The following is a 24,249-nucleotide window of genomic DNA, read 5'->3' as shown; positions in this document are numbered from 1 at the left end:
ACTTCTCTTCCTGTATAAGTAACGATACGGTACTGGAATTTTTTCCATTTTTACGAATCAATTTCTTCGTTTTGGTAGGGCGCCCTCGGTACTCTTTCTGGGAGAGACCTCTCCACGCTATCGGGGAGGAATCCCTGCGAACTCGAGATGTTGCTCTGCTCAGCATTTCTCTCTCTAGCAGACGGGAGGAGTCGTCCAGATCTATTCTTGAAAGTTGAACTGGTGTCAGAAGTAAATCCGAAGCTGGAAGCCCGCATGGACTTTGGCAAACAGCACTGGAATTGGCTCTGCCAAATTCTACGCACTTGCGGCTGTCGCACGCAGTATAGCATGAAGATGAAGTATCCCTGTAGCGAGTTAAGCACGGTGAAGATCGCAAGAACAAGCAGGCTCGCACGTTTGATGATGCTCAGGTAGCCGAGGGCCCAGGTGAGGCCCATCAACAGCAGAATGCAGATGGCGTTTTGGAAGCGTCGGAGGCGCTGTCGCTTTTCTGTCTCGTCGATCATTCGACCTTTGACCGTTTTGTTCAGTCGTCTTATCACGCGCACGAAGATTACGAGGTTGAACATCATGATTAGGGCTACAGGAGCTAGCACGCCGCCAATCAACGGCCAAAATTGCAAGAAGCAACTGCAAGTCCAAAACGGGAAAAAGTAAAACAATATCATTTTAACCTCTTCTTGAGAAATTTATTGGCTCAGATACGTTTTCATACACCGGCCCTATATTAGATTTGGGAATTCATTAAGCTGTGAAATGATAATAATGATAATACAGAATCTCCATCGTTATTATACATATATATATATATATATATATATATATTTATATTATATATATATCTTTTAAATTATTCTTTTAAGCATGAGTTGAAATGTTTTTTGTTAAAGGAGACCTCCGGGTGATTTTCAGATTTTTACATTTGAACAACTATAAATTAGTTATGCTGAGGACAGAATTTTAGAATTTGTGATAATTGGGATGAAGAATAAGAATATTTTCAAAATTTAGAACATATTGCAATGAACATGGATGATGAGATGGCAGGGTCACCACAAGAATGCATGAGTTGGGGCTCAAGGAAGCAGAACAAAACAAGAAGGCATACATAGATTATACACAGGTGAACTCGCAAGCAAGTGGTATTGTAATGGCATTACACTGCTACATTTCTGAAATAATAGTGAACCTCTATGTCATCATCCTTGTTCAGTGTAATTTGTTTAAGGTTTTTCAAAGTATTGTTTCTCTGCTCAAGAACCACAATAAATCCCAAAAATCCATACATGGAGTTGTCGATTTATATACTACATGATGTGAAATTATAAAAATCGTCTGGAATGTCCCTTTAAATTTTCGCTGCAATATCTATTTTCATTAGCTAGCTCACAACAACCTCAAGGTTCATCATCACTTATTGAATTCATCATTACGTAATGGAAATACGCCATCTAATTATTTGTACTATACCCTTGCTAAGCCACCATTTATCTTTCGCTCAGCCAAATGTATGCCTATGGTAAAATTTCTGAATTATTGTATGTTATGTTTTGTTGGGAATATGAATGATAACAAAATAAATTGAATTGAACCTTTCAAATGGATGCTGTTGTTTTTGTGTTGGTATTTTGTTTTGTTTTGTTTTTGTTTTTTAGTTTGCATAGCACCTCTTGGCTAGTGTGAGCTTGAATGTTTCCCATAACTGATGTATCTTGGTGGTGTTTCAGTCATATCGACAACATAAGCCTGATTCAAACTACTGACTGATAATGACATTAATTTGTTTCACAGAAACTGATTTTGTCAATCGGTCGAAGTAACCCATACAGCTATACGCCTTTTTATGCATTCGTTGATCAATGTGGAAAAAGGTAACTTTTACTGCCAATGTCAATTATTTTCATTCCCTGATCTACAATATGGATAGGCAAAATGAAATGGAACGAAGGTTTTGCTTGGTCGAGTGGTATTCATTTTTCCTAGGCATATAGAAGAGGCTCGGTGATAAAGTGGCTTAGGCTTCGGATATCCTCACAGGTTCGATTTTCGTCCGATGCTTTCGTTCTGAAGACGTACTATATACCGATGTTCAGCTCACCCACGATGTCCCCCTTGACACCGGTTCTTCACCGATATATTGGTGCATTACGTGTTCTTAGTGGCATATTACTGGGGGAAATTATAATGGCAGGATATCCTGGAAAGACCACTGTTCAAACTAATAAGGTACCATAGCTAAAGCTAACCAGACCATTTATAGCTGATTTGTTTCCGAAGTAGGCAACCAAGGTGGTCACAAAGTCTACACCGATAAAATCAGAAAGTGCCAAATACTATTTTGTAGGCATGAATAAACTTACTAATCTGTCTCAGCATACGTTTGACGCGTCACTCCAGCAGTTATGGCAACGATAAGAAGAGGACACCCTGGATTGAATAATCAAAACGTACTTTGTCTCAGTTACTTTTAGATCAATGTTTTTGTTATCTATGTTAACTGCAAATTAGAATATTTTCTTTTGATTTGTCCAGCATCGTCTACGGAAAGAAATTACACCTTTATTATTCATTTTTTGCACTTTTATCTTATTTCATATTTCATTTTATTTATGTACTTATGTATACTTAGAAAATGGTACGGAAACAAAACTCAGCTACATGCATGAAAAAGGCATAATCAGAATAGTAAAAAGAATCGTTATAATCCCTCTATGTAATTATCACAACAATGCAATCTGGGCAGGGCATAAACTTAATTCATCATAAACTACATGGGCTGAAGCAACATTCACAATTGTATTATGTAATTTCATTAGTGTGCCTATGCTATACTGCATGGCTCGACACTAACTTTTTTGTTTGGGGGCCCGATGGGGCCACCAAAATCCTAAATTTCAAATTTTTGGTGGCCCGAGAGAAAAATTTGGTGTCCCGAAAAAACCCAGTAAAAAACATTATAAGCCCCCTTTTTTTTAATGAGTCAAATATTTAAGATTTATGATGTAAGAATTAGAAGTTGGACATATCTACTCATAAATAAAATTCAACAAACTTGCAACACTCACTCTCAGGCATTCATTCAGTCCTTTCATCCATCCTTTGAACAAATTTAACTGCTAATTTCCGGCGCAAAAGTTACGAATTTATTGACATACTTTTCAAAAAATTTTGGTGGCCCGACTTTCATTTTTGGTGACCCCGGGCCACCGGGCCACCGTTAGTGTCGAGCCCTTGCTACAGGTAGACATGAAAAATTATGTTGAAGGAATGCAGACGTTCATTAATGTTAGCCTCACCCCATGCAACCAGCGACGCTTTCCGTAGGAAGTAAGGCAGGTAAGTGTTGAGCACGCGCACAAACATGACGTGCATGTTGTAACCTTCGACCCCCATCCAGAAGAGGGACGCCAGCATGAAGTAGTGGAGAAAGCCCGCCAGAATGGAGCATGGGAGAGGCTCGACCTCTTCCACCCTTATTTCCGTGTCAAAGGTGATCATCACCACAAAGGTCACATACAGACCAAGGAGTGCGCAGCACAACGAAATCAGAATTTGATTTGGTTTGCGATCTCGTAACTTCCTGCAAGGCATAAAACAGTCCCCAAGGAACTATGTTAACTCCTCTTCACGTACAATCGCCGTGTATTTGACAAATCACATCTCAACGTTAAAGGAGCTATATAGACAGGTGGATAGATATGTGATTTAAAATGGTTTCGATACTGTCAGATGTAATAACTTCGTCAAACTTAGATGTATTTATCAATCATCTTTCATTCTGATTTTTATGTGACAGCGTATCATTCACACAATGCACAATCTCACCATGTCGTTGTTACCTAATACTGTATGTATCACCGGTATATGACACTAAAACATTTAAGTCATGCAAATGAATTAGAATTCACACATGCTGGGACAGACAGACACTCATACACACTCATATTACATTTAACACGCCATTATCATGTGTGAGTACATGGGCGTCACCAGGGGGGGGGGGGGGGGGGGGCAGAGACTCCAACCCAAAGCACCTTCTGATCTGGAGATTCTCCCGCCTGAAACCCCTAGCAAACGGGAGATTCCAAGTTGATGTGTGCGAAGCGCGAAATTCCCAGGTTCTAGATGCTCTCTAGTGCTATCTAAGGCTTATTTTTTCAACATACGATAGCAATAAGTAAGAAATCCTTTCCAACGGGAGACACATAGCCAGGGCGGGAGAAATCAAATCATAAGCGGGAGAACGGGAGATTTTGCAAAAATGGGTTTTCGGCGGGAGATCTCCCGTCGAAAACGGGAGAGTTGGAGTCTCGGGGGGGGGGGGGGGGTGCGTTGGGTGCGAACGCACCCCCCTTCAGATCAAAAAAAAAAAAAAAAAATCAGTCTGCGAGCGACCTCAACGCCGGACGCTAAATAATTATTCTTTTCTATTTTTTTTTAAATATTTTGCACCAGGGACACACACACACACACACACACACACACACACACACACAAAATTGCACCCCTGGTTCTGGCGGCACTGATTTTATACATATCTATTAGTATTCTACAGTGTTTACTATTTATCGACCGTACTGTACATCCGTACCATACGGAGCACTTATACACGTTTGCATACATGTACGTGTGCTACTTACAAGTACGTGAATGCAGGGTCTATGTACGTAACTTCTGACCAATCCATATTGCCAGCCCAAGAGCGAGCCTTTGTCATAGCCTCATTAAAAAAAAAATGAAGGGGCAAGCATATTTTAGTGATGCCCCCCCATAATTAATAATTCCCGAAATTAGAAGATTTTCTTGCTTTTGAAAGAAAACAAAAATTTTGCCCCCTTAAAAACATTGGAAGGCAAGCGCACTATTTGCCCCACCCCACATAATCATAATTTCCCGCGATGAAAAGATTTTCTTGCTTTTTTGTTAGAATTCAAGAAATCTGTCCAATTATTTCACCCAAAAGTAGTGGCGTAACTACGGAGGGGGGGGGGGGTGCGCCCCCCTCCCAATCCGCTGGTTTAAAAAAAAAAAAGAAGATTTACCGAAATAGTAGTTCAAGTGTTAGTAAACTGCTTTTGAATGAAAGGGTGATCCAGAAATAAGATATTTTTCTATGATTTCTTTTAACCATAACTAAATAGGTATATAGTGTGAAACATTGTTCAAAAAGACTGGCCCCCTGGCCGACAAAAGATTGTGATTCCTGGTTGGCATTCTGCATATAAGCAGAATGTGCGTAGTGTACTCAGTACATCCGAACGAAGAGTCGCTACAATGTTGCGCAATGTGACGTAGAATGTACACCATTGTACCTTACGCTTCGTTATATCAAAGCTAGATCATTGATTTTGCAGTGTTGCTTTACATACTAGTCTAGGCTATATAAAAATGTCTTGCATTGCCAATAAAATGACTTGACCTGGGCTAATTCCTAACTTTTCCATGTATATAATACACACACACAAACAAACACGCACAATTAGTTTAGGGGATGCTCTAAAGTGCAGATTTTGGACATCCTTTCCCCGCTTGGTCACTTCGACGCCACCTCGCTGGTCATACCTCCCCCAGTCATGAACATAAACCCACACCCTTGACTACCAGTGGCGGATCCAGGGGAGGGGCGCACCGGGCGTCCCCCCCTTTAATTTCCAAAGCAAAAAAAAAATAATAAAATAGCTGCAAACGGCAGTTTTTGGACAGTAAAATGTCAAAATTTTCAAGCTCGCTCGCTCGCTCGCTCGCATTTAATTGTTATGCAATTCTCCTGATGTTGCTGCCAGTAATTACTGGCAGTTGCGCCCGTTGCGCCCCCACCCCTCCTTTATTTCCAAAGCAAAAAATATGGCTCAAAATGGCAGTTTTGGGACTGTAAAATGTCAAAATTTTCAAGCTCGCTCTCTTCGCTCGCTCGCATTTAATTGCTATGCCATTCACCTGATGTTGCTGCCAGTAATTGCCGGCAGTTGCGCCCGGTGCGCCCCCGCCCTTAATTTCCAAAGCAAAAAAAAATATGGCTACAAATGGCAGTTTTTGGACTGTAAAATGTCAAAATTTTCAAGCTCGCTCGCTCGCTCGCTCGCATTTAATTGTTATGCAATTCTCCTGACGTTGCTGCCAGTAATTACTGGCAGTTTCGCCCGTTGCGCCCCCCACCCCTCCTTTATTTCCAAAGCGAACAAATATGGCTCCAAATGGCAGTTTTGGGACTGTAAAATGTCAAAATTTTCAAGCTCGCTCTCTTCGCTCGCTCGCACTTAATTGCTATGCCATTCACCTGATGTTGCTGCCAGTAATTGCCAGCAGTTCCGCCCGGTGCCCCTCCCCCTTTAATTTCCAAAGCGAAAAAATATGGCTAAGAACGGCAGTTTTTGGACTGTAAAATGTAAAATTTTCAAGCTCGCTCGCTCGCTCGCATTTAATTGTTATGCAATTCTCCTGATGTTGCTGCCAGTAATTACTGGCAGTTGCGCCCGTTGCGCCCCCACCCCTCCTTTATTTCCAAAGCAAAAAATATGGCTCAAAATGGCAGTTTTGGGACTGTAAAATGTCAAAATTTTCAAGCTCGCTCTCTTCGCTCGCTCGCATTTAATTACTATGCCATTCACCTGATGTTGCTGCCAGTAATTGCCGGCAGTTGCGCCCGGTGCGCCCCCCCCTTAATTTCCAAAGCAAAAAAAAAATATGGCTACAAATGGCAGTTTTTGGACTGTAAAATGTCAAAATTTTCAAGCTCGCTCGCTCGCTCGCATTTAATTGTTATGCAATTCTCCTGACGTTGCTGCCAGTAATTACTGGCAGTTTCGCCCGTTGCGCCCCCCACCCCTCCTTTATTTCCAAAGCGAAAAAATATGGCTCCAAATGGCAGTTTTGGGACTGTAAAATGTCAAAATTTTCAAGCTCGCTCTCTTCGCTCGCTCGCATTTAATTGCTATGCCATTCACCTGATGTTGCTGCCAGTAATTGCCAGCAGTTCCGCCCGGTGCCCCTCCCCCTTTAATTTCCAAAGCGAAAAAATATGGCTAAGAACGGCAGTTTTTGGACTGTAAAATGTAAAATTTTCAAGCTCGCTCGCTCGCTCGCATTTAATTGTTATGCAATTCTCCTGATGTTGCTGCCAGTAATTACTGGCAGTTGCGCCCGTTGCGCCCCCACCCCTCCTTTATTTCCAAAGCAAAAAATATGGCTCAAAATGGCAGTTTTGGGACTGTAAAATGTCAAAATTTTCAAGCTCGCTCTCTTCGCTCGCTCGCATTTAATTGCTATGCCATTCACCTGATGTTGCTGCCAGTAATTGCCGGCAGTTGCGCCCGGTGCGCCCCCCTTAATTTCCAAAGCAAAAAAAAAAAAAAAAAAAAAAATGGCTACAAATGGCAGTTTTGGGACTGTAAAATGTCAAAATTTTCAAGCTCGTTCGCTCGCTCGCTCGCTCGCATTTAATTGTTATGCAATTCTCCTGACGTTGCTGCCAGTAATTACCGGCAGTTTCGCCCGTTGCGCCCCCCACCCCTCCTTTATTTCCAAAGCGAAAAAATATGGCTCAAAATGGCAGTTTTGGGACTGTAAAATGTCAAAATTTTCAAGCTCGCTCTCTTCGCTCCCTCGCATTTAATTGCTATGCCATTCACCTGATGTTGCTGCCAGTACTTGCCAGCAGTTCCGCCCGGTGCGCCCCCCTTAATTTCCAAAGCAAATAAATATGGCTACAAACGGCAGTTTTGGGACTGTAAAATGCCAAAATTTCCAAGCTCGCTCTCTTTGCTCGCACGCATTTAATTATTATGCCATTCACCTGATGTTGCTGCCAGTAATTGCCAGCGGTTGCGCCCGGTGCGCCCCCCTCCCTTGATTTACAAAGCAAAGAAATATGGCTACAAACGGCAGTTTTTGGACTGTAAAATGTCAAAATTTTCAGTCGTTAGTCGTTAAAGCGAAAAAATTAGTCGTTATGCCATTCTCCTGATACCGCTGCCAGTAATTTGTCGTTTCACACCGTCATTCCATAGTCCATTTATAGGAGGTGCAACCCCCTCCGGCACTTCCACACCCTCCCCCCCCCCCACCCTTGCTCGCTCCCTCGCATACTATATACCCCCCCCCCCCCCCAAGATGAAATCCTAGCTACGCCGGTGCCCTTTCCCCGCTTGGTTTCCCTCAAAAAACAGTAAAAGTCTAGGGATTGAGAGCTTCCTATATTCCAAATGTCTGTCCAAAAAATCACGTAAACATTTAGTGTCAAAACGCACCCCCCTTGAAAAAAAGCTGGTGACGCCCCTGGAGTACATAGCGAAGGGAGATAGTAAGGTATTATGAAGTATTCATATCTACTGCGTATTTACTATAAAGGCCTACATTTAGCGTGCAGAAGCAGAGATCTGATGAGACAGTATACTTCAGTTTTGCATAAAATATCTGCATGCAAGCCTTCCTAAGTGATCAAAACTTCCCAAATTCCAAATTTCAAACATGTGGATCCTGTGCACTGACGAATTGAAAGGAACTTTTTACAACCTATCATACTTTGATTTTAAGCGTTGTTGATATTACAAGCAATTAATAATATGATAAACTGAATTTTTAACTTCACTTGTGATATAGGTTTTCCCGGCCAGTTTCGTAAGTTAGAGTCCAATGAGTGACTTTGACCAAACGAAGTCATGTATCCTTCTTTTTTTAAATATTTTTTCTATAGAAAACAATTCTAAAATCAGCACTTGCAAAGTTGAAATTCGGATGTACATGTAAGCATTCAAATTCGCGTTTTGCATGAATTTCCGAATTTGTTCATTCAAATTAGTTCGATGGGCGCGGGGTAAGCACTTCATCTGAAGCATTTTCAACTTTCCTTTTTGATCAATCATTTTTCACAACTGAGCATTCAATTTCGAAATACACATACATACACACAGAGGCTGTTTCTATCCATCTAATCATTGAATAAGACCGACTTTGTAATCAAAATCATCACATTGTTTGTAATCTTCATTTTATTTCTCGAGCTCAATATCGAGAAGTACCAGACAAGTCAAGTCACTTCGACGCATTACTTGAGAGCCCGCTCTGGTGCAACGTCATATATTCGTTATGTGTAATATGTTACACCAACGTACAACATTTGTCACTGTCGAAATGTTGCTCTATATTTATGATATCGGAATCAATATCCGAAATTACGGAGGATTGCTCAAATAAAATCCCCGAGCGAGCCAAAGGCGAGCACGGCAGTGGACAAGAACAAACATGGCGCGATACAGCGGGAAGCCAAAGGCAACACGGTCTGCTCTTTTGGTCCTGCGAGGAAGAAGTCGCACTCATCCGGCTCCGGTGGGGAGCCCAAGGCAACCCACCCCACTAGCTCGGTGGAAAAGTCAAAGACTAACCCATCGAAGCCACAGTCAAAGCCACAGACCAGCACAGTGGGTGATAAGAACATTCATCTCGATCACGAATGGATAAAGGTGGAAAACACGATGGACAAAATGGCTGAAGATGTAGAATTTCATTTTCAGGAGAATAACATGTGCTCACCATAATCAGCCACAGTGTCAGAAAGCGTCCGGCATTTTTCCTCATCTGGATTGAGTAGTGAGTAGTCAAGCTATATAGAGATGTTCAATCCTCGTGAATCGCGATCCCACCACTATCACCACACATAGATCTCGTTTATGAACACTCAGCGAATTTTGTTGTTTGGGATAGCCCGCATTATGCCAAGCAAAATGTGGGAGATGATGCTCTTAGCATGGCTAGTACATCGAACTTCAGGAAATCACATACATGTCATCAAATTATACCTCCATCCCTGCAAAAATCTACGCCTCTGGTATAGCCAAATCCTCACTAGAAAGCACTAACTGAGCTATTTGAGTCCATATGGATCACCAAGAGGAAATCCCACAGGAACTGAAGGATACTTCTATCGTCCTTTTGTACAAGCGCACACAGGAAATCGACATGCGTGCGAACCATCGCGGCAACTCCCTACTTTCAGGGAAGATCCTGACATGAGTCTTGCTGACCCGCCTGATTGACCATTTGGAGGAAGTTTACTATCTGAAAATCAATGCAGGTTCAGACAGGGTCACAGCACAGTGGATATGATTTTCGCAGCGCGTCATCTCCAGGAGAAATGCCAGGAGAAGAATATGTCGGTCTCTACACTATACCTTTCGTAGACCTGACTGAAGCTTTCCACATCGTATACCGAGAAACACTCTGGAAGATCATGGCCAAGTTTTGCCGCCCTATATAGCTGCAAAATTCATCTCCCTGGTCAGACAGTTCCATGGCGGCATATGCAAGTTAGCACGCAGGATGACGGTGAACAATCAGAGACTTTACCTGACTTCGCCCCAACCTTCAAGCTTCAGTTTGATATTCCCAACCATGCTGACAAGTGCTGACAAGTGCTGTAAAAAAGTCGATTTTGGATTCAGAACTATGATGAAAAGCTCTTCAACTTATGACGGAGACTGCAGGCAACATCGAAAGTCAAGGAGGATATTGCTTGTGACTTTCTCTTTGCTGACGACTGTGCCCTGAACGCTAGGGGTGCTGTTCGTTATTCCGAAGGTTCGTTAATCGGAAACACACAAATTCCCTATACCTAGAGGTTCGTTAATCCGAAAATGAAAAAGGGTTCGTTAATCCGAACATTTGTGGCGTTATTCCGAAGGTTCGTCATTCCGAAGATGAAATTCGGAAAAACGAACCTTCGGAATAACGAATCTTCGGACTGAAAAGCCTTCGGAATAACGAACCTTCGGAATAACGAGCTGTAACCAATGCTAGTTCCCAGTCTGACATGCATGAAAGCATTAACCAATTCGCCAACGCCTGTGACGACTTCGGTCTGACGATTAGCACAAAGAAGACTGAAGAAATGCATCAGCCAGCTCCTAATATTTCCTACACAGAACCAGTTATCACGGTCAACGGCAGGAAGTTGAAAGTGGCAGATAAATTCATTTACCTTGACAGCACACTGTCACAAAATATCAGCATCGACGAAGAAGTCTAATACACAATTGCCAGGGCCTGCACAGCTTAAAGGCCATATAAATTATGAAACTGTCCTGAAATACATCATATCACGAATATTCCGGGATAGTAGCTATTGATTCTCCCAGATTTTTTTCTCCGATCCATCTTGTGTGGTACTCTCTGTGGTACCAAGGTAATGCTGTGCGGTACTACCCTGTGGTAATGCTATGTAGTACTTTCCTGTGGTAATGTGTGGTACTACCCTCTGGTAGTGGTGTGTGGTAATAACCTGTGGTACTGTCCTGTGGTAATGTCCCAAAATACCACAGGACAGTTCCTGTGGTATATTGCCCTGTGGTAATGTCCTGTGGTAAAGTCCCAAAATACCACAGGACAATTCCTGTGGTACTGTTCTGTGGAACTTGTCCTGTGGTACTGTCCTGTGGTACGTCCCAAAATACCACAGGACAATTCCTGTGGTACGTAAGATTGTAAGATTGTAAGATTTTATTGACTCTATCGACCCCCTCTCGGGGTATGAGAGTACAAACATATTTACAATATATGAATACAAAAATATAAGTGATAGTGTACATGTACATGTGAAAATAACAGATATGAATAAATATGTTTACAAAACAAGGCGTAAAGGACGTTTAACTACTCTACCACTACGTGTACAAACATTCCCATCTACTTTACTTTCTACAAAAATACTGTCTTTCTTCTTTGGTGTTGAAGAGAACTGAAACATAATAATTCTGACAAATTTGGCTAGTTTTTTCAAATGGCAAGCATTAGTTGAATTGAATAATTTGGCCATATGTAATGCACTTGGTCCACTTGGTCTACTGTCCTGTGATATTGTCCTGTGGTAATTACCACAGGAGTACCACATGACTTTTTTTTTGTAAGGGCTAGTGCCATTCTAGTCCTACATAGATCTCATATATAATTCATCCTATCCCTAGTTATATATATATATATATATATATATATATATATATATATATATAGGCCATCTATTCGTAATACATTAAGGCATGGTTACTAACTAGATGATACTTTATTATCAAGATATGAAATTGCACTTTCATAACAAACTTCATAACAATGGGAACGAACATAACATTTTAATAAAGTTCAAAGTAAGTTCCATCATAAATACTTTGAATGTTGAAGTCTTTCATGTATTTTCTAAAATCTAGATTTTTTTAAATGAATATACATGAGCTATGTAAAAATTTGTACAAAAGGAGTACCACAGGAGTACCACAGGGGTACCACAGAAGTACCACATGAAGTATCACATGCTTTACATCAGCACTTTCACTTAAAGGTAATGCTGTAGAGGACAGGTTAAGTAATGCAGGATCAATTGCTATAGTTCACAGCATAACTCATCTCTCTATTAATTGTCGAATATGTGCTTTTTGTTTTTTATTCCAGTTGGTACTGCCTTTAAATAATCAAGATTTTTCTGCGTGGTACTCCTGTGTGGTACTGTTGTTTGATATTCTCCTGATACAAGAGCCCGGATAGAGAGTATCATGTTCAAGTGCTCCCAGCTCGGGTAGGGCATGTACTTCGAATGTCCGACGAGCGTCTGCCAAAGGAACCGCTCTTCGGTGAACCAAGGAGCTCCCTGGTTGAACTAATGGAAGGCAAGTGCTCTCACGGAGGTCAGCGGAGGCGCTAGGACACATTAAAAGCTTCCATGAAATGCTGCAGCATTAACTCTGACAAATGTGAAGCAGCGGCACAAGACCGATCTACCTGGCGATCAGTGGTCAGCTCGATCTGGTTTATCAGGCTACAAAGTGAGGCCAAGGTTACGAAGCGGCTGTTTGGAGGCGACCACGGAAAACAGGTGAAAGAAGTTCAAAACGAACATGAGAGAGTTGCTGGATGGTGAAACAGAGGTACCATCCGTACAAGAAAAAAAAAAAGCACCGATCCTTTTACGCTCGTCTCGGTAAAACTGGAAGAAAGGAATGTGACTGATATGTGCTCCCATCAATCAGTTGAATTTCTGTCAAAGTTTTGCTTTTTCTAAATGCCACAGAAAAATGGGGGTATTCGATTAATCCTCGACTTTTCAGAGTTGAACAAAAGCTAACATTACGGGCACTATTAAATGGACAATACTTCAGTCTTGCCCCTTCTATCCAAGGAGCGCTTCATGGCTCCACGCAGAACCCCTCCGAGACGCATATCATACTATCCACACGAAAATCACGTAAATATGTATAGGTTACGTGGGAACAAGAGGCAATTTAGAGCTCTGTCCAGTGGGTCGTCATCTACACCTAGGCTCTTCACAAAACCTCTGTTTGCCTCTTTGAGACAAAAAGGACACATACATATTTGTAGGATATACTATCACTATTTGAGAAACCAACTGGCAACAAAAAAGGCTTTTATAGCCACAACTGAAGTTTTGGGTACGCCAGACAACCAAATAAATCAGTCTTAATGCCAGCACAGGAACTTTCATATTGATGATTACATCAAACATTGAGCAAGACAAAGACGTTCATATGAATTGAAAGACGACCGTGATGATAATGAAATTAAGATGAAAAAGTAAGAGTTATATCCAAATGATGAAGTGCACAACATCAGTTTTGCTTATGTGTATGACGAAACTGAATGCTCGATTGTGAATATCAATCTCTCAAAAACTAAATTAAATGTTTTGAAGAACTTATCCCACCCATGCATTAAATAATTGAAAGCGCAATAATTTATGTGGAATTACAAGCCCACCACAAAACTGAATGCTTACATCCGAATATGAACTTTGTAATTGTTAAACTCGGTGCCTAATACGAACTTGAAAGCACTTAACATGAAATCAATCATCATTGACTAAAATCACTCCACAACTTTAAAAAAGCAAAAAAAAAAAAAAAATAAAATAAAATAAAAATGAATACACATGAAATGAAAATGGTTGTTAATTTTATGAAATTGGCCGGGAAAACTTATCGTATGTCTGTATGAATCACTACTGTAATGACAGTTATATAGAACTGTCGAAAGCACATGTTATACCTGTTCAAAAGATAAGTTAGAATGGTGACTAGCAGCCCCCAGATCGACATGCAACATCCCACGTAACTGATGACTTTTAAGATGAAGTCAGCTTGGTCCGAGATCGCACGACCTCCGCATATATCCTGGTATATGAAGGAAAATTACAAAGTAAAATAGAATTGAGCGAAGATTTCATCCTGAGATTTCGTTTGATGTGACACGTAAAGCAGGAGTAATTTTGTTTTGCAATAGTCAGTTATGTTTGTTTATTCATGATATCATAATGACTATCAACATCACACTCATTAAACATCAACTTTATCATCCTGCTATGACCAAAGCCATTGCATCTTTGTCGTACAATTCCACGATTTTCCATTCAACTATACAAGAGTAGTATTCTAGTCAACTTTTCAATTATGCACAGCATTTTCGGTGTTATTCTATTTCATACTAAATGCGATGGAGCCATTGTGTTCTCATAGAGGTAAAGGTACACAAAGTGATTAAAACGTTTTTGTTGTACCAATCGTGTTTGATCTCCCTCCATCAAAAAAGTTGCGTCAATTATATGAAAATAATTGTGTGTTGGCAGTTGATTTTACTTATTCCTCGTACACATTCATTTGACGTTATCTGTGCTGAATGGAATGATCTGTCTGGATAGTGATGTATAGGTCCAACACGAAAACGTCATTGTCTCTCTGTGGGTTTATTATCGTTATCATGGTTGTCATCAGTGTAATCATCATCAACAACATTTGACTCACCATGAGAATACCAAAATTTGTGAGATGGTCACATTCACAATCCGGTCGTTCAACGCTGCTGGAATTGCTCAGTCGACAACCTCTGGTAGACCAGTTACCCGTGCCGTTGTTAGCGTCAAAGTCCCAAAACACACAGATCGGATTCGAAGCATTCTGCGTGATTTTAAAATTCGCATCAAGAAATCATCTAAGGTTTGCAAACCGAAGAAATACACCAAGAGAAACTTATTCCTTTAGTCACAACTGCAGCAGCCTCACTACTAAACCACAGGACAAGTTTGAAGGGGTGTGACGAAGAAGTATCTGCAATTGAAGATCTAGTGCAGCGTTCCACCAGTCGTTTGCATGTTACCATTTCTCTCATGCATGACTCTGTTGAGTACTAGACGTTAATTTGTCTTCAATTTGAAGCAACTCACCCATCTTATCAAAGAAATATTTATTCATCTTTGATAGGGAATAGGTGGAAGAGATGCAAACTAAATCTATTTTGATTTAATTTCTCTTCGTTTTTTAACATGTATTACGACTTCCTTTTGTCTTTGCTGAATCAAAGATAAGATAATAATGACATTAATAGAAACAGAACAACGCACTGCCACATCAAACCAGATATGAGAGGGACTCTATAATAACCGCATTAGCTTTAATACCTGTATGCGTGGTCTGAAGGAAACTCGGACTGGCTCTTCCAAGTTTTCTATCACCTGATTCCCGATAGACGCCGCTATGATGCGAGAATTAACGGTCCTGTTATAGTCGCAGAAACCATTATTTCCACTCCGGAATGAGGACGGAAAGAGAGACGGGTCACGGAAACCGGTAACAAACACCCGGGTTGTACCCGCATTCTCAACAACCTCACTCGGAATAAAAATGCTTGCTTCCAGCTCATCGCTTTGGTTCCTTTTTGTGATATCTCCCTGCTCAAGACGAAGATCATCGGTTGTAATGGTATCATCAACACCTGTCACTGTCAGAAGAACTGAAAAACCATCCTGACTTTCTTCCGGCTCAACATCATCAACCTTACAAGAAAGAGAATTAAAGAAGTGGATTAGAGAGAGAGAGAGAGAGAGAGAGAGGGAGGGAGAGAGGTATCAACCCAACGAAAGCTACTACACCTAAAGCCATTATGGATTCATCCTTTTCGAAAATCAAAAAACATAGTACAAAGTATACATGTGATGAAATATTGTTCAAACGTTTGCATAAGATTCATGTAATATATATACGAGACATATTATAGAACAACATAATTATAACATGTACAATATTTAGGAAAACACTGTATAAATACTTCGTGGGCGAGCGGAAAATAAATTCGATTATGGAAAATAGTGATCCACTAAAAAGCATAGCTTGTCGGACGTGGATCGCTAGACAAATAATGAGTAAATTATATACTATTCTATAACAACATACATGTAATTATTTTGAGATACACCGGTTGGGAAAAAATATAGAATACCAATGCTAGTGCCCGGACACTGCTCACTGAACCACGTGTACCGGGAAAATATGACAAGGACAACACGTTCGTACACACATTCAATTACCCACACGTATACACTGTAAGACGCGAGACAGTACCGAGAGGAGAGAAGACGGTAACAATACAAGTCTACGAAGAACAAGAGACAGGAAAGGGTTAATGGTAAACTGCATCATTAGTTTGGTAACTTGGTCATAAAATATTTTTTTCCCTTTCATATGGCTACATATTGTCAATACTTCTCATAAATATACACATGACTTGTAATTCTTAGATTTTTTATTTTTTATACAACATATGTTGTATCATACTAGTATACAACACAGCAAACACACACAGGTAACTCATTATAATGCTCCATGGAAGAGAAGGTTTTTTTTTTTATTCTATTTTGCAAAGATAATGATCTGATTAGTTGTAGATATAATTCATATGATTTGGACAAACATGTGACATACGCATGCTAAACCAGTGCTGAAATGAAATTTTGACTGGTGAAGAGCTCAGAGATCACATGGCAAGTATTTTCTGAGAGGCACTTTAGTATAGTGTATAAGACGTTTGGTTTTCCACTGGAGAACCCGAGTTCGAATCCCGTCAAGGAGGCCTACCTACGCACAAGACGTCATCACCCACCATGTTCCTCTCGAGCCAGGGGTATAATTGGGATACCTGGCAACTATATAGGGTAATAATAATGACAAAGCCTTGTGAAAGAGTAGTGAAAATAATGTAGAGGTTACTCTAAATAGATAAAGAAGTCAGTAAAGATTGCCTGACTTTTAATATCATTTTTTTCTCCGTCTATCCCAACTTCTATTTTCTGGATCTTCATGTAATATTTTTCACCGAACAGGTAGATAAGGTTCTCACTATCACAACACTGAATCACCAATGTCTTCACAATGAATGACTTACCACTGCGGCTACGTTGGGCTCCGTCACTGTTAGCGGTTCGTCTTCTGGGAGTTCGACATTAATCAACTGTTCCTCCATGGATTGCACTACTGTGCTGACAGCACCACTCGCCTCTTGCGCCACTTGCAGTTCATCGTCCGATGTGTCTGCCAAATTGCTGACAATATCCACCACCAAAACCGTCACCTGTTGAAAAATTAAAGCACTTGCTTGATACTTTGCACGTTGACGATGGGATCAATTCTCATTACTCTATATTGGAGATGCGATTTTGTTTTCAAAGTTTAGATCAGAGATAAAATTTGCACGGATGTGGACACACATGCAAGGAGCATTGTCGGTATCTTTTATCTGCTGACCAAATGCGTGTCATGCAAAATGTCAACTTAGTCTGTTAGTTCTTGCAACATCACACTGAGTATGCATAACTTCATAATTATATAGATTGGTATCTCGACAGATATATATATATATATATATATATATATATATATATATTACGCCGTATTTCTTTTTTCAAAACGTGTCACAGAACATCAGTGTAAAAATGGTAACCTTTGCTTTTAAGCCTTAACGTACATTAAAAGTTTTTTTTTTTTCTTATAGCTTTATCGTTTGAGCTTCTAAAAAGTCAAATGCTGGTCTTTTTGGGAACCAAAGGATATTTGCTAAAGCGGAAAAGTGGGATGGATTGGGGCTACCGGACTGGAAATTCGCTTGTCAAGTGGATTGAAAATATGTTTTATATAGACTTTTAGTCCCCTCCCCCTCCCGATTAGGCGTTCCATAATGCGTTTCAAGACATGCGGCACCCGACGCCACGTTTTTAGAAAAAAAAGGGGGGGGGGGCAGTTTATATTTTTGGTGCTACTTTCGGGTTTCATCAGCTAACAAAAAAAAAAGAAGGAAAAAAAGGTCTTCAGAGCAACTTTCTGATTCCACTTCTGGGTTTCTTCAGCTGACAAGGAAAACAAAAAGATGCCTTTCGATCCTGCGCTCCCACTTCCCGGTTTAATCAGTAGGTTACCTCCCCCCCCCCCCCCCCAAAAAAAAAAAAAAAAAAAAAATCACTCTGTACAACTTGCAATCTGCAAAAGCTTAAAGGAAACCAAAACCCAAAGAGAAATGTGGATTGAGTGAAAGCAGCAGCACTAGTAGAACACATCAGTGAAAGTGTGAGGAAAATCGGACAATCGACAAATTGATCGATGCAAAAGTTATGAATTCCTGAAGTATTGGCGTTGGAACCGCTTGATGAGGAGACTACTAAAGGTTATGGCGACACGAGTGGACAACAATATAAAGAAATTTTAAAGGGAATTCCACAAAAATTCATTTTTCATGAAAATTACACATTCCGTTTCAACTTGACTCTGACATACGTTAAGGGCAACAATAATTATTCCCGCTGCTTCCTGAAATTGGTTAGTCATGTGCTCTTTCATTATGCTAGAAAAGTATTTTTTTTTTTGTGTGGAATTCCCTTTATATTTTCTTTATAATGTTGTCCACATATGACGTCATAACCTCTAGTAGTCTCCTCATCCAGCGGTTCCAACACCAAAACTTTAAAAATTCATAACTTCTGCATCGATTGTCTGATTTTCCTCAAACTTTCACTGGTGTGTTCTACTAATTTAATGTCGATGCTTTCACTCACATTTTTTTTTTCTGGTGCCACTTCCGGGGTAATTTTTTTTTTTTTTTTTTTTTTGGGGGGGGGGGAGAGGTTACACCCTATGTATTCCTATATATTGTGGCAAGGAAAAAAAGTGTGGGGTGGGGCGCTCGGCCCCCACACTTTTTGAGGTGCTAAAAAGTCAACCCCCCCCCCCCCGTTCCGCCGGTCCTGTTGCTGATAATCATATACCTAGAAATATAACAGAATGTCTTTCTTGCACAAGATGAAAAAAACGGTTAAAAGGTTATTTTGTTGTGAAATACGCATGACGTACACATGGGATTATAGTTTACCAGGCAAAACACTAAACAAAAACAAAACAAAACAAAACAAAACAAGACAAAAAATACTTGGAGAAATGTAAGCAGAAGACTGTAAATACCTCGACCTCGACGGAATCTACACTAGCGATATCCTGGAGAATTTCAGAAACGGTTTCAAGCCCTGTTGCGGTGAGAGTATCCGTGTTTTCCGTTATTTCAGCAGCTTGAGTGGCGACCATCTCAGCATTTTGATTAGTCACTTCTTCCTACAGACAAAAGAAATAAGACATCACAGTTACTGATTTATATGGATTGATAGAATGCCTCCACATCACGTACAACGATGATACTAAAAATGAAATGCATAAAATGTTATAGTTTTGGTATGAGACCACAGGTTTTTAATTTATATATTGGGTGAGATGAGAAACCTCTTATGAAATATGAAAGAACATGTTATTCCAAGAAGAATTCATTTATTTGATGAAAATTGGTTTTCATATGGCTGATATATCCAATACAAAGGGATTCTAATAAAAGGTGAGACCCACGTTTTATTAGGATTTTCATCAAATAAACTTTGAATTCCTCTTAGAATAGTATGCCCTGTAACATTCCATAAGTGGTTGCTTAGTATCTCGCAAGAACAGTTAAAAGCTCAATTTTCATCTGCACCAATACTATACCTTTTTATACTTATACTTTTTTATCCCAAACAAATCTGCATTCAAAGTGTTGCCAAAATTCAAACATGCAAATTAAATCTAATTGAGCTAATGTCATTGCTGTTAAATTCTAAATAGCAAAAGACTCAAGTTCAAATTTGACTTACAAGGACTGCTATTAGGCTCTCAAAATGTAACTTTGGTGTGTTTACCGTTATTATGCTGACATTATGTAAGACATAAAAAAAGACCTCGCATGTGTGGTGTTCTTTTCGTGTCTTACTGCCATGAAAACACAGAAACAGATATTAGATAGTGCAGAACAATTTAATCAGAATAACAATGAACTTATCTGAGTGAGTGTAAAGTCATGACTGGATTTGGCATTAAATCAGTTAATTTCTACACGGCAGACAGAGAGAAAATAAGATATCATCTCCTTATAGAAAGACTTCAATCAGGGAGGTTAGAGCTCTCACCTCCCTGCTTCAATTCATATAAAAGGAAGATACTGTTGATGTTTAAGAGTATTTCAAAAGAGGCCAGAGGTACTCTTTATACCTGCTGCAGGATTTCCAGGAGCTCATCGGCAGTGAGGTCTCGCCCACAGTTATCCTCCTCGACCCAATTACACGGTGAGATCGTATCTCCTACGCACGTTGCAACAAGGATAGGCTGTCCACCTAGGATCAATAGATATTCGTAATCTCAAAGCTAAAAATGTCTTATTAAATCTCATGCACTCCCAAAGCTTTGAACGTGAACAACGAAAGCAGTATATAATAAAGACATAATACTATACGCGTTATATATCCATATAAATGCTTTTATCAAGGACAAAGATAAAGTGATAGACATAATCTCACGTTAGCTGCATTTTTTTTTTATACGTATACATTTATGAGATTATTCATTGAAGATGTGCTTCTGCAGACTATAGTGGCTGGATATCACATCAATCTTGCAACTCACCACTTTTCGTTACTGTTATTTTGGTCTTGCATTGTCCTTATTTTATTGCGTTTTTTAGTTTTCTTGTATAAATCTCACCAGTGCGCTTAGAAACACCCGTATATACCCGTATATTATCATTATTATCATTATTACTATCACATTTTCGTGAGTACTGAAGAGTAGTGAAATACCATAAGACTATCACATTATTTAATTCTATGTGTTTAAGAAGATGGCAGATGACAATACATGTACTTACGATTGATTTTGGTGTCTGGACAGACTGGCCCAACTGTCGCATTGATTCTACTGCTAAGGTCACCGGACGGAAATGATGCATTTCCGTAGGGAGTTACAAAAGTCTTCGGAGGGCATGTGACTGGTTTATAAGGAGATGCAATACAAGGTCAAACATGGGGAAAATATTATGCTGAAGGACTACAGCATTTGATGTTCCTGAAACATGTTATTAAGTTTATCGAAATTTACTCCTGGAACAGTTTTATTTTTGACAGCTGAATTAAACTAGGGTACAAACCTAACAATCTCTCTCTATAAATGAACCCGGGGTAGATGTATGAACTTCATGGCGTAAAATGTAATCACTGCAAGTACAGAAAGCTGTGTTTCAAACATGTGCTTTCTTATTGCCTCCTATATAGTCTATTTTTCTCCGCAACGTTGTAAGGACTCAAACGTCAAAATGCTGGTTATAAAACGGAATGCACATTTATTAGATTTCCTTTTATTCAGCCCAAACATAACTAGGATAATCGCACTTTAGTGTTCATTCTTATTAAGTATAATGATGCTTCGAATCTCGATAGGCTTCACCTGACACTTCATATCATGAACTTATGAGGAGTGAAAGGAAATAAAGGTGTCATTCTCTCTTCTCAATGCAGAACCTTATTCTGAGGAAAATCTTTCAAATTGATTTGTAAGAAACGAATGATACGCACACACACACACACACACACACACATGGCTTAAGTGCCATTTTAGGTTTTTTATCAAATGCATGCGTGTGTGTGTGTGTGTGTTTGTGTGTGTATAACGTAAATAAGTGTAAACATTGCAACAAATAAAAGGAATATATTAGTAATTAATCTAATTTCTTACCAGTGCTTAACACTCCAATCGAGTCGGGGTTAATCAAACCACCGGAGTTTTCGGCATAATCGGTCAGTATGGAGCCAATGTCTGCGAGCTGATCACCGTCTGAAGTTGTCCCATTATAGAGATAGATCTGATAGTCTGCCACAACGCTTCCTTCTGATAACCCGTTGATCGCCACCGATACTTGTTGGGGAAGCCCGTTCTGAATGGCCGTCTCGAGCTACCCAAAACAGAATAATACCAATGTGTGAGCGTATGAAAAAGAAGATGTGTATGTATCTCTTAAGATAGTTGTACACAATTGTAGCTTTAATTTTTGCACAAACAACAGACACTATTAATTTCATTCTTTCGCAGACGCATACGCAGTAGGCAAAAGAATTTATTCAAATAATCGACCTTGGTTTGACATGTTTGAGTGCAAATTCCTTGAAAATAATTTGAAGGACAATTCTGGATCAGGCATAATTCAATTTCAAAACTGACATGTAGTTTACATGCACAACAATGACAAAGTCGGATTCAAAAGAATGAATTCATAAAAATGTTTATGATAAACAAATTGCCCTCCCCCCGCCAGAAGTGTACTTTTGCTAGTCCGAAAAAGGGGAAAAATCGGAGGAAAAAAATCGGGAAAGAAATCACAACACCTATGATTTTAATTTTCCCAAGATTCCGCCTTAGATTCTCCCCGTCTGAGCGGGGGGTCTTGACTTAGACACCCCCGCCTCGGTCCTGCAGCCCCCACACATGCACACACTGAAAAACGTTCCGCGGACCCTGCCGTGGTACTACATTTCTACAAACTCTGCAAAAAGCGCCACAGAACGGTGGCGCTGAAATGTAGTCTTCTCTCTTTAATAGCACTTTAAAACTTTTTCTGATTTTCAATGCCTGATGTTAGGAGGATAATGTGAAACGACCAGGAAAAAGAGAATAAAAGAAATTTTACATGACACACTCACAGTATTTTGAATTAACGCAGAAGTTTGTTGGTACTCTTGTGACAGCGGGTTTAAGAGTTCACTGGTAAAGTTCAAATTGAAAGTCGTAGAAGCGACATAGGTGACAACTCCTGCAATTGTAAACGAAGTTGAAAGACATTGCTTTAATAGGTATCGACAAAGAATACACACAGGTATAAACTGACACTCACAAACATTCATGACCCAGAGCATTTGTGTTCATGCGCTCATCTTTCGCTATCTTATAGAGGTTAGACAAATCCAAAATTTTAAGAGGACAATGATGAATTTCTGGAATATCTGTGCATCTGTCTCCCAGAGTAAGAGAGAAAATGAAAGGTGGTTGAATAGTGGAGCGCACATGACTTGAAGAGCGTCTAACACAAAGCCATGATGTTATCCCTATTATCTTTATTCAAGATGTGGGATCTCTGATAAATCGTAATTAGGATAATTAATAATTGTCTAAAATCATCCATTGTTTTGAGCAGTCTCGTATATCTCTACGTGCTTTGGACATACTTGTCTAATGTCTAATAACTCGACCCACCTTTCACAGTCAATAATGCTTCACTCGTTCTCACTGTTTCTTGATTAGTCCCAATTCCTTGACAGAAATAGTAGCCCTGATCCTCGGCAAGAGCTGGATTGATGACGAGTGGGGATATATTGGTGTTCCCACTGATCACTGTGGTTCCCTTGAACCAGTCGAAACTATCCACATTCGCAAAGGAGCAGTGCAACTCTACCCGACCCAATGCGTCAACTTCTTTTGATGAAGGACTAGTGAGAACTCTGGGTGGCTCTGAAACAAATTAATTTTAAACAGGCACATTCCTGAATACGAGCAGAAGACGGGAAATAAAATGTAACTGTGTTCTTGTCATCTTCTCAGTTATTGTGATATATACACATTCATTTTTTTTTAAACTGTGTTCTTGCGATCTTCTCAGGGTATAGATATGATATACACACGTTAAAAAAAAGAGAAAAGAAGGGAAATGTAAATGTGATCTTGCAATTGTCTCAGAGTATAGTATGTACACACTCAGAAAAAGAGAATAAACAGAAAAACAAAACGAAAGTGAAAAGCTTTACCAGTTCATATTTTTCATAAAAGATTTTGATAAAAGTGGGTACATTATATACCATACGAAAGGTAATCTAGTTGACTACCAACCTGACAGGTAAATACAAGAGAAACTTTAGGCATGAGTGAACACATTCTTTTTTGTCGTCCAATCTGAGTACAAATATTACAAAAAAGAAAGAAAGAAAGAATGAATGAAACAAACCATCAGGAATGATTTCTGTATTGCAGTTGATGTCAGTAAACGACGCCGGACAAGTGCAGGAGTAGCTGGTATCATCGGTGGACGGGTTGCAGTTACCAC

At 39.8% G+C, this 24,249-nt stretch overlaps 1 protein-coding gene across 1 annotated transcript; it reads right to left on the bottom strand.

The window, feature by feature from the left end:
- Positions 1-50: 50 nt before the first annotated feature.
- LOC139721937 (adhesion G-protein coupled receptor G6-like) lies at positions 51-23,441 on the bottom strand. Its single transcript, XM_071633260.1, has 13 exons — positions 23,406-23,441; positions 22,856-22,965; positions 21,894-22,110; positions 21,031-21,150; positions 20,379-20,500; positions 19,272-19,418; positions 17,209-17,394; positions 15,449-15,823; positions 14,796-14,948; positions 14,044-14,168; positions 3,300-3,583; positions 2,364-2,430; positions 51-633 (listed from the first exon to the last, which is right to left on the bottom strand). Exons 6-13 carry the CDS (start codon positions 19,389-19,391, stop codon positions 51-53), a joined length of 1,893 nt encoding a protein of 630 aa, XP_071489361.1. The 5' UTR covers positions 19,392-19,418; positions 20,379-20,500; positions 21,031-21,150; positions 21,894-22,110; positions 22,856-22,965; positions 23,406-23,441.
- Positions 23,442-24,249: the final 808 nt, after the last annotated feature.

Source organism: Diadema antillarum, unplaced genomic scaffold, assembly GCF_040938485.1.
Source record: "Diadema antillarum isolate AM-2024a unplaced genomic scaffold, OU_Dant_1.0 scf00000152, whole genome shotgun sequence".
Classification (NCBI taxonomy): Eukaryota; Metazoa; Echinodermata; class Echinoidea; order Diadematoida; family Diadematidae; genus Diadema; species Diadema antillarum.
Note: the sequence above shows the minus strand (reverse complement) of the source record. Positions and strands in the feature narration are given on the sequence as shown.

Coding starts and splice junctions, on each gene's coding strand:
- LOC139721937 (XM_071633260.1), bottom strand. CDS start 19,391: ATGGTCGCCACTCAAGCTGCTGAAATAACGGAAAACACGGATACTCTC. Junction 14,169..14,795: donor CAAATTTTGGTATTCTCATG/GTGAGTCAAATG, acceptor TTCATATACCAG/GATATATGCGGAGGTCGTGC. Junction 3,584..14,043: donor CTAACTTATCTTTTGAACAG/GTATAACATGTG, acceptor TATGCCTTGCAG/GAAGTTACGAGATCGCAAAC.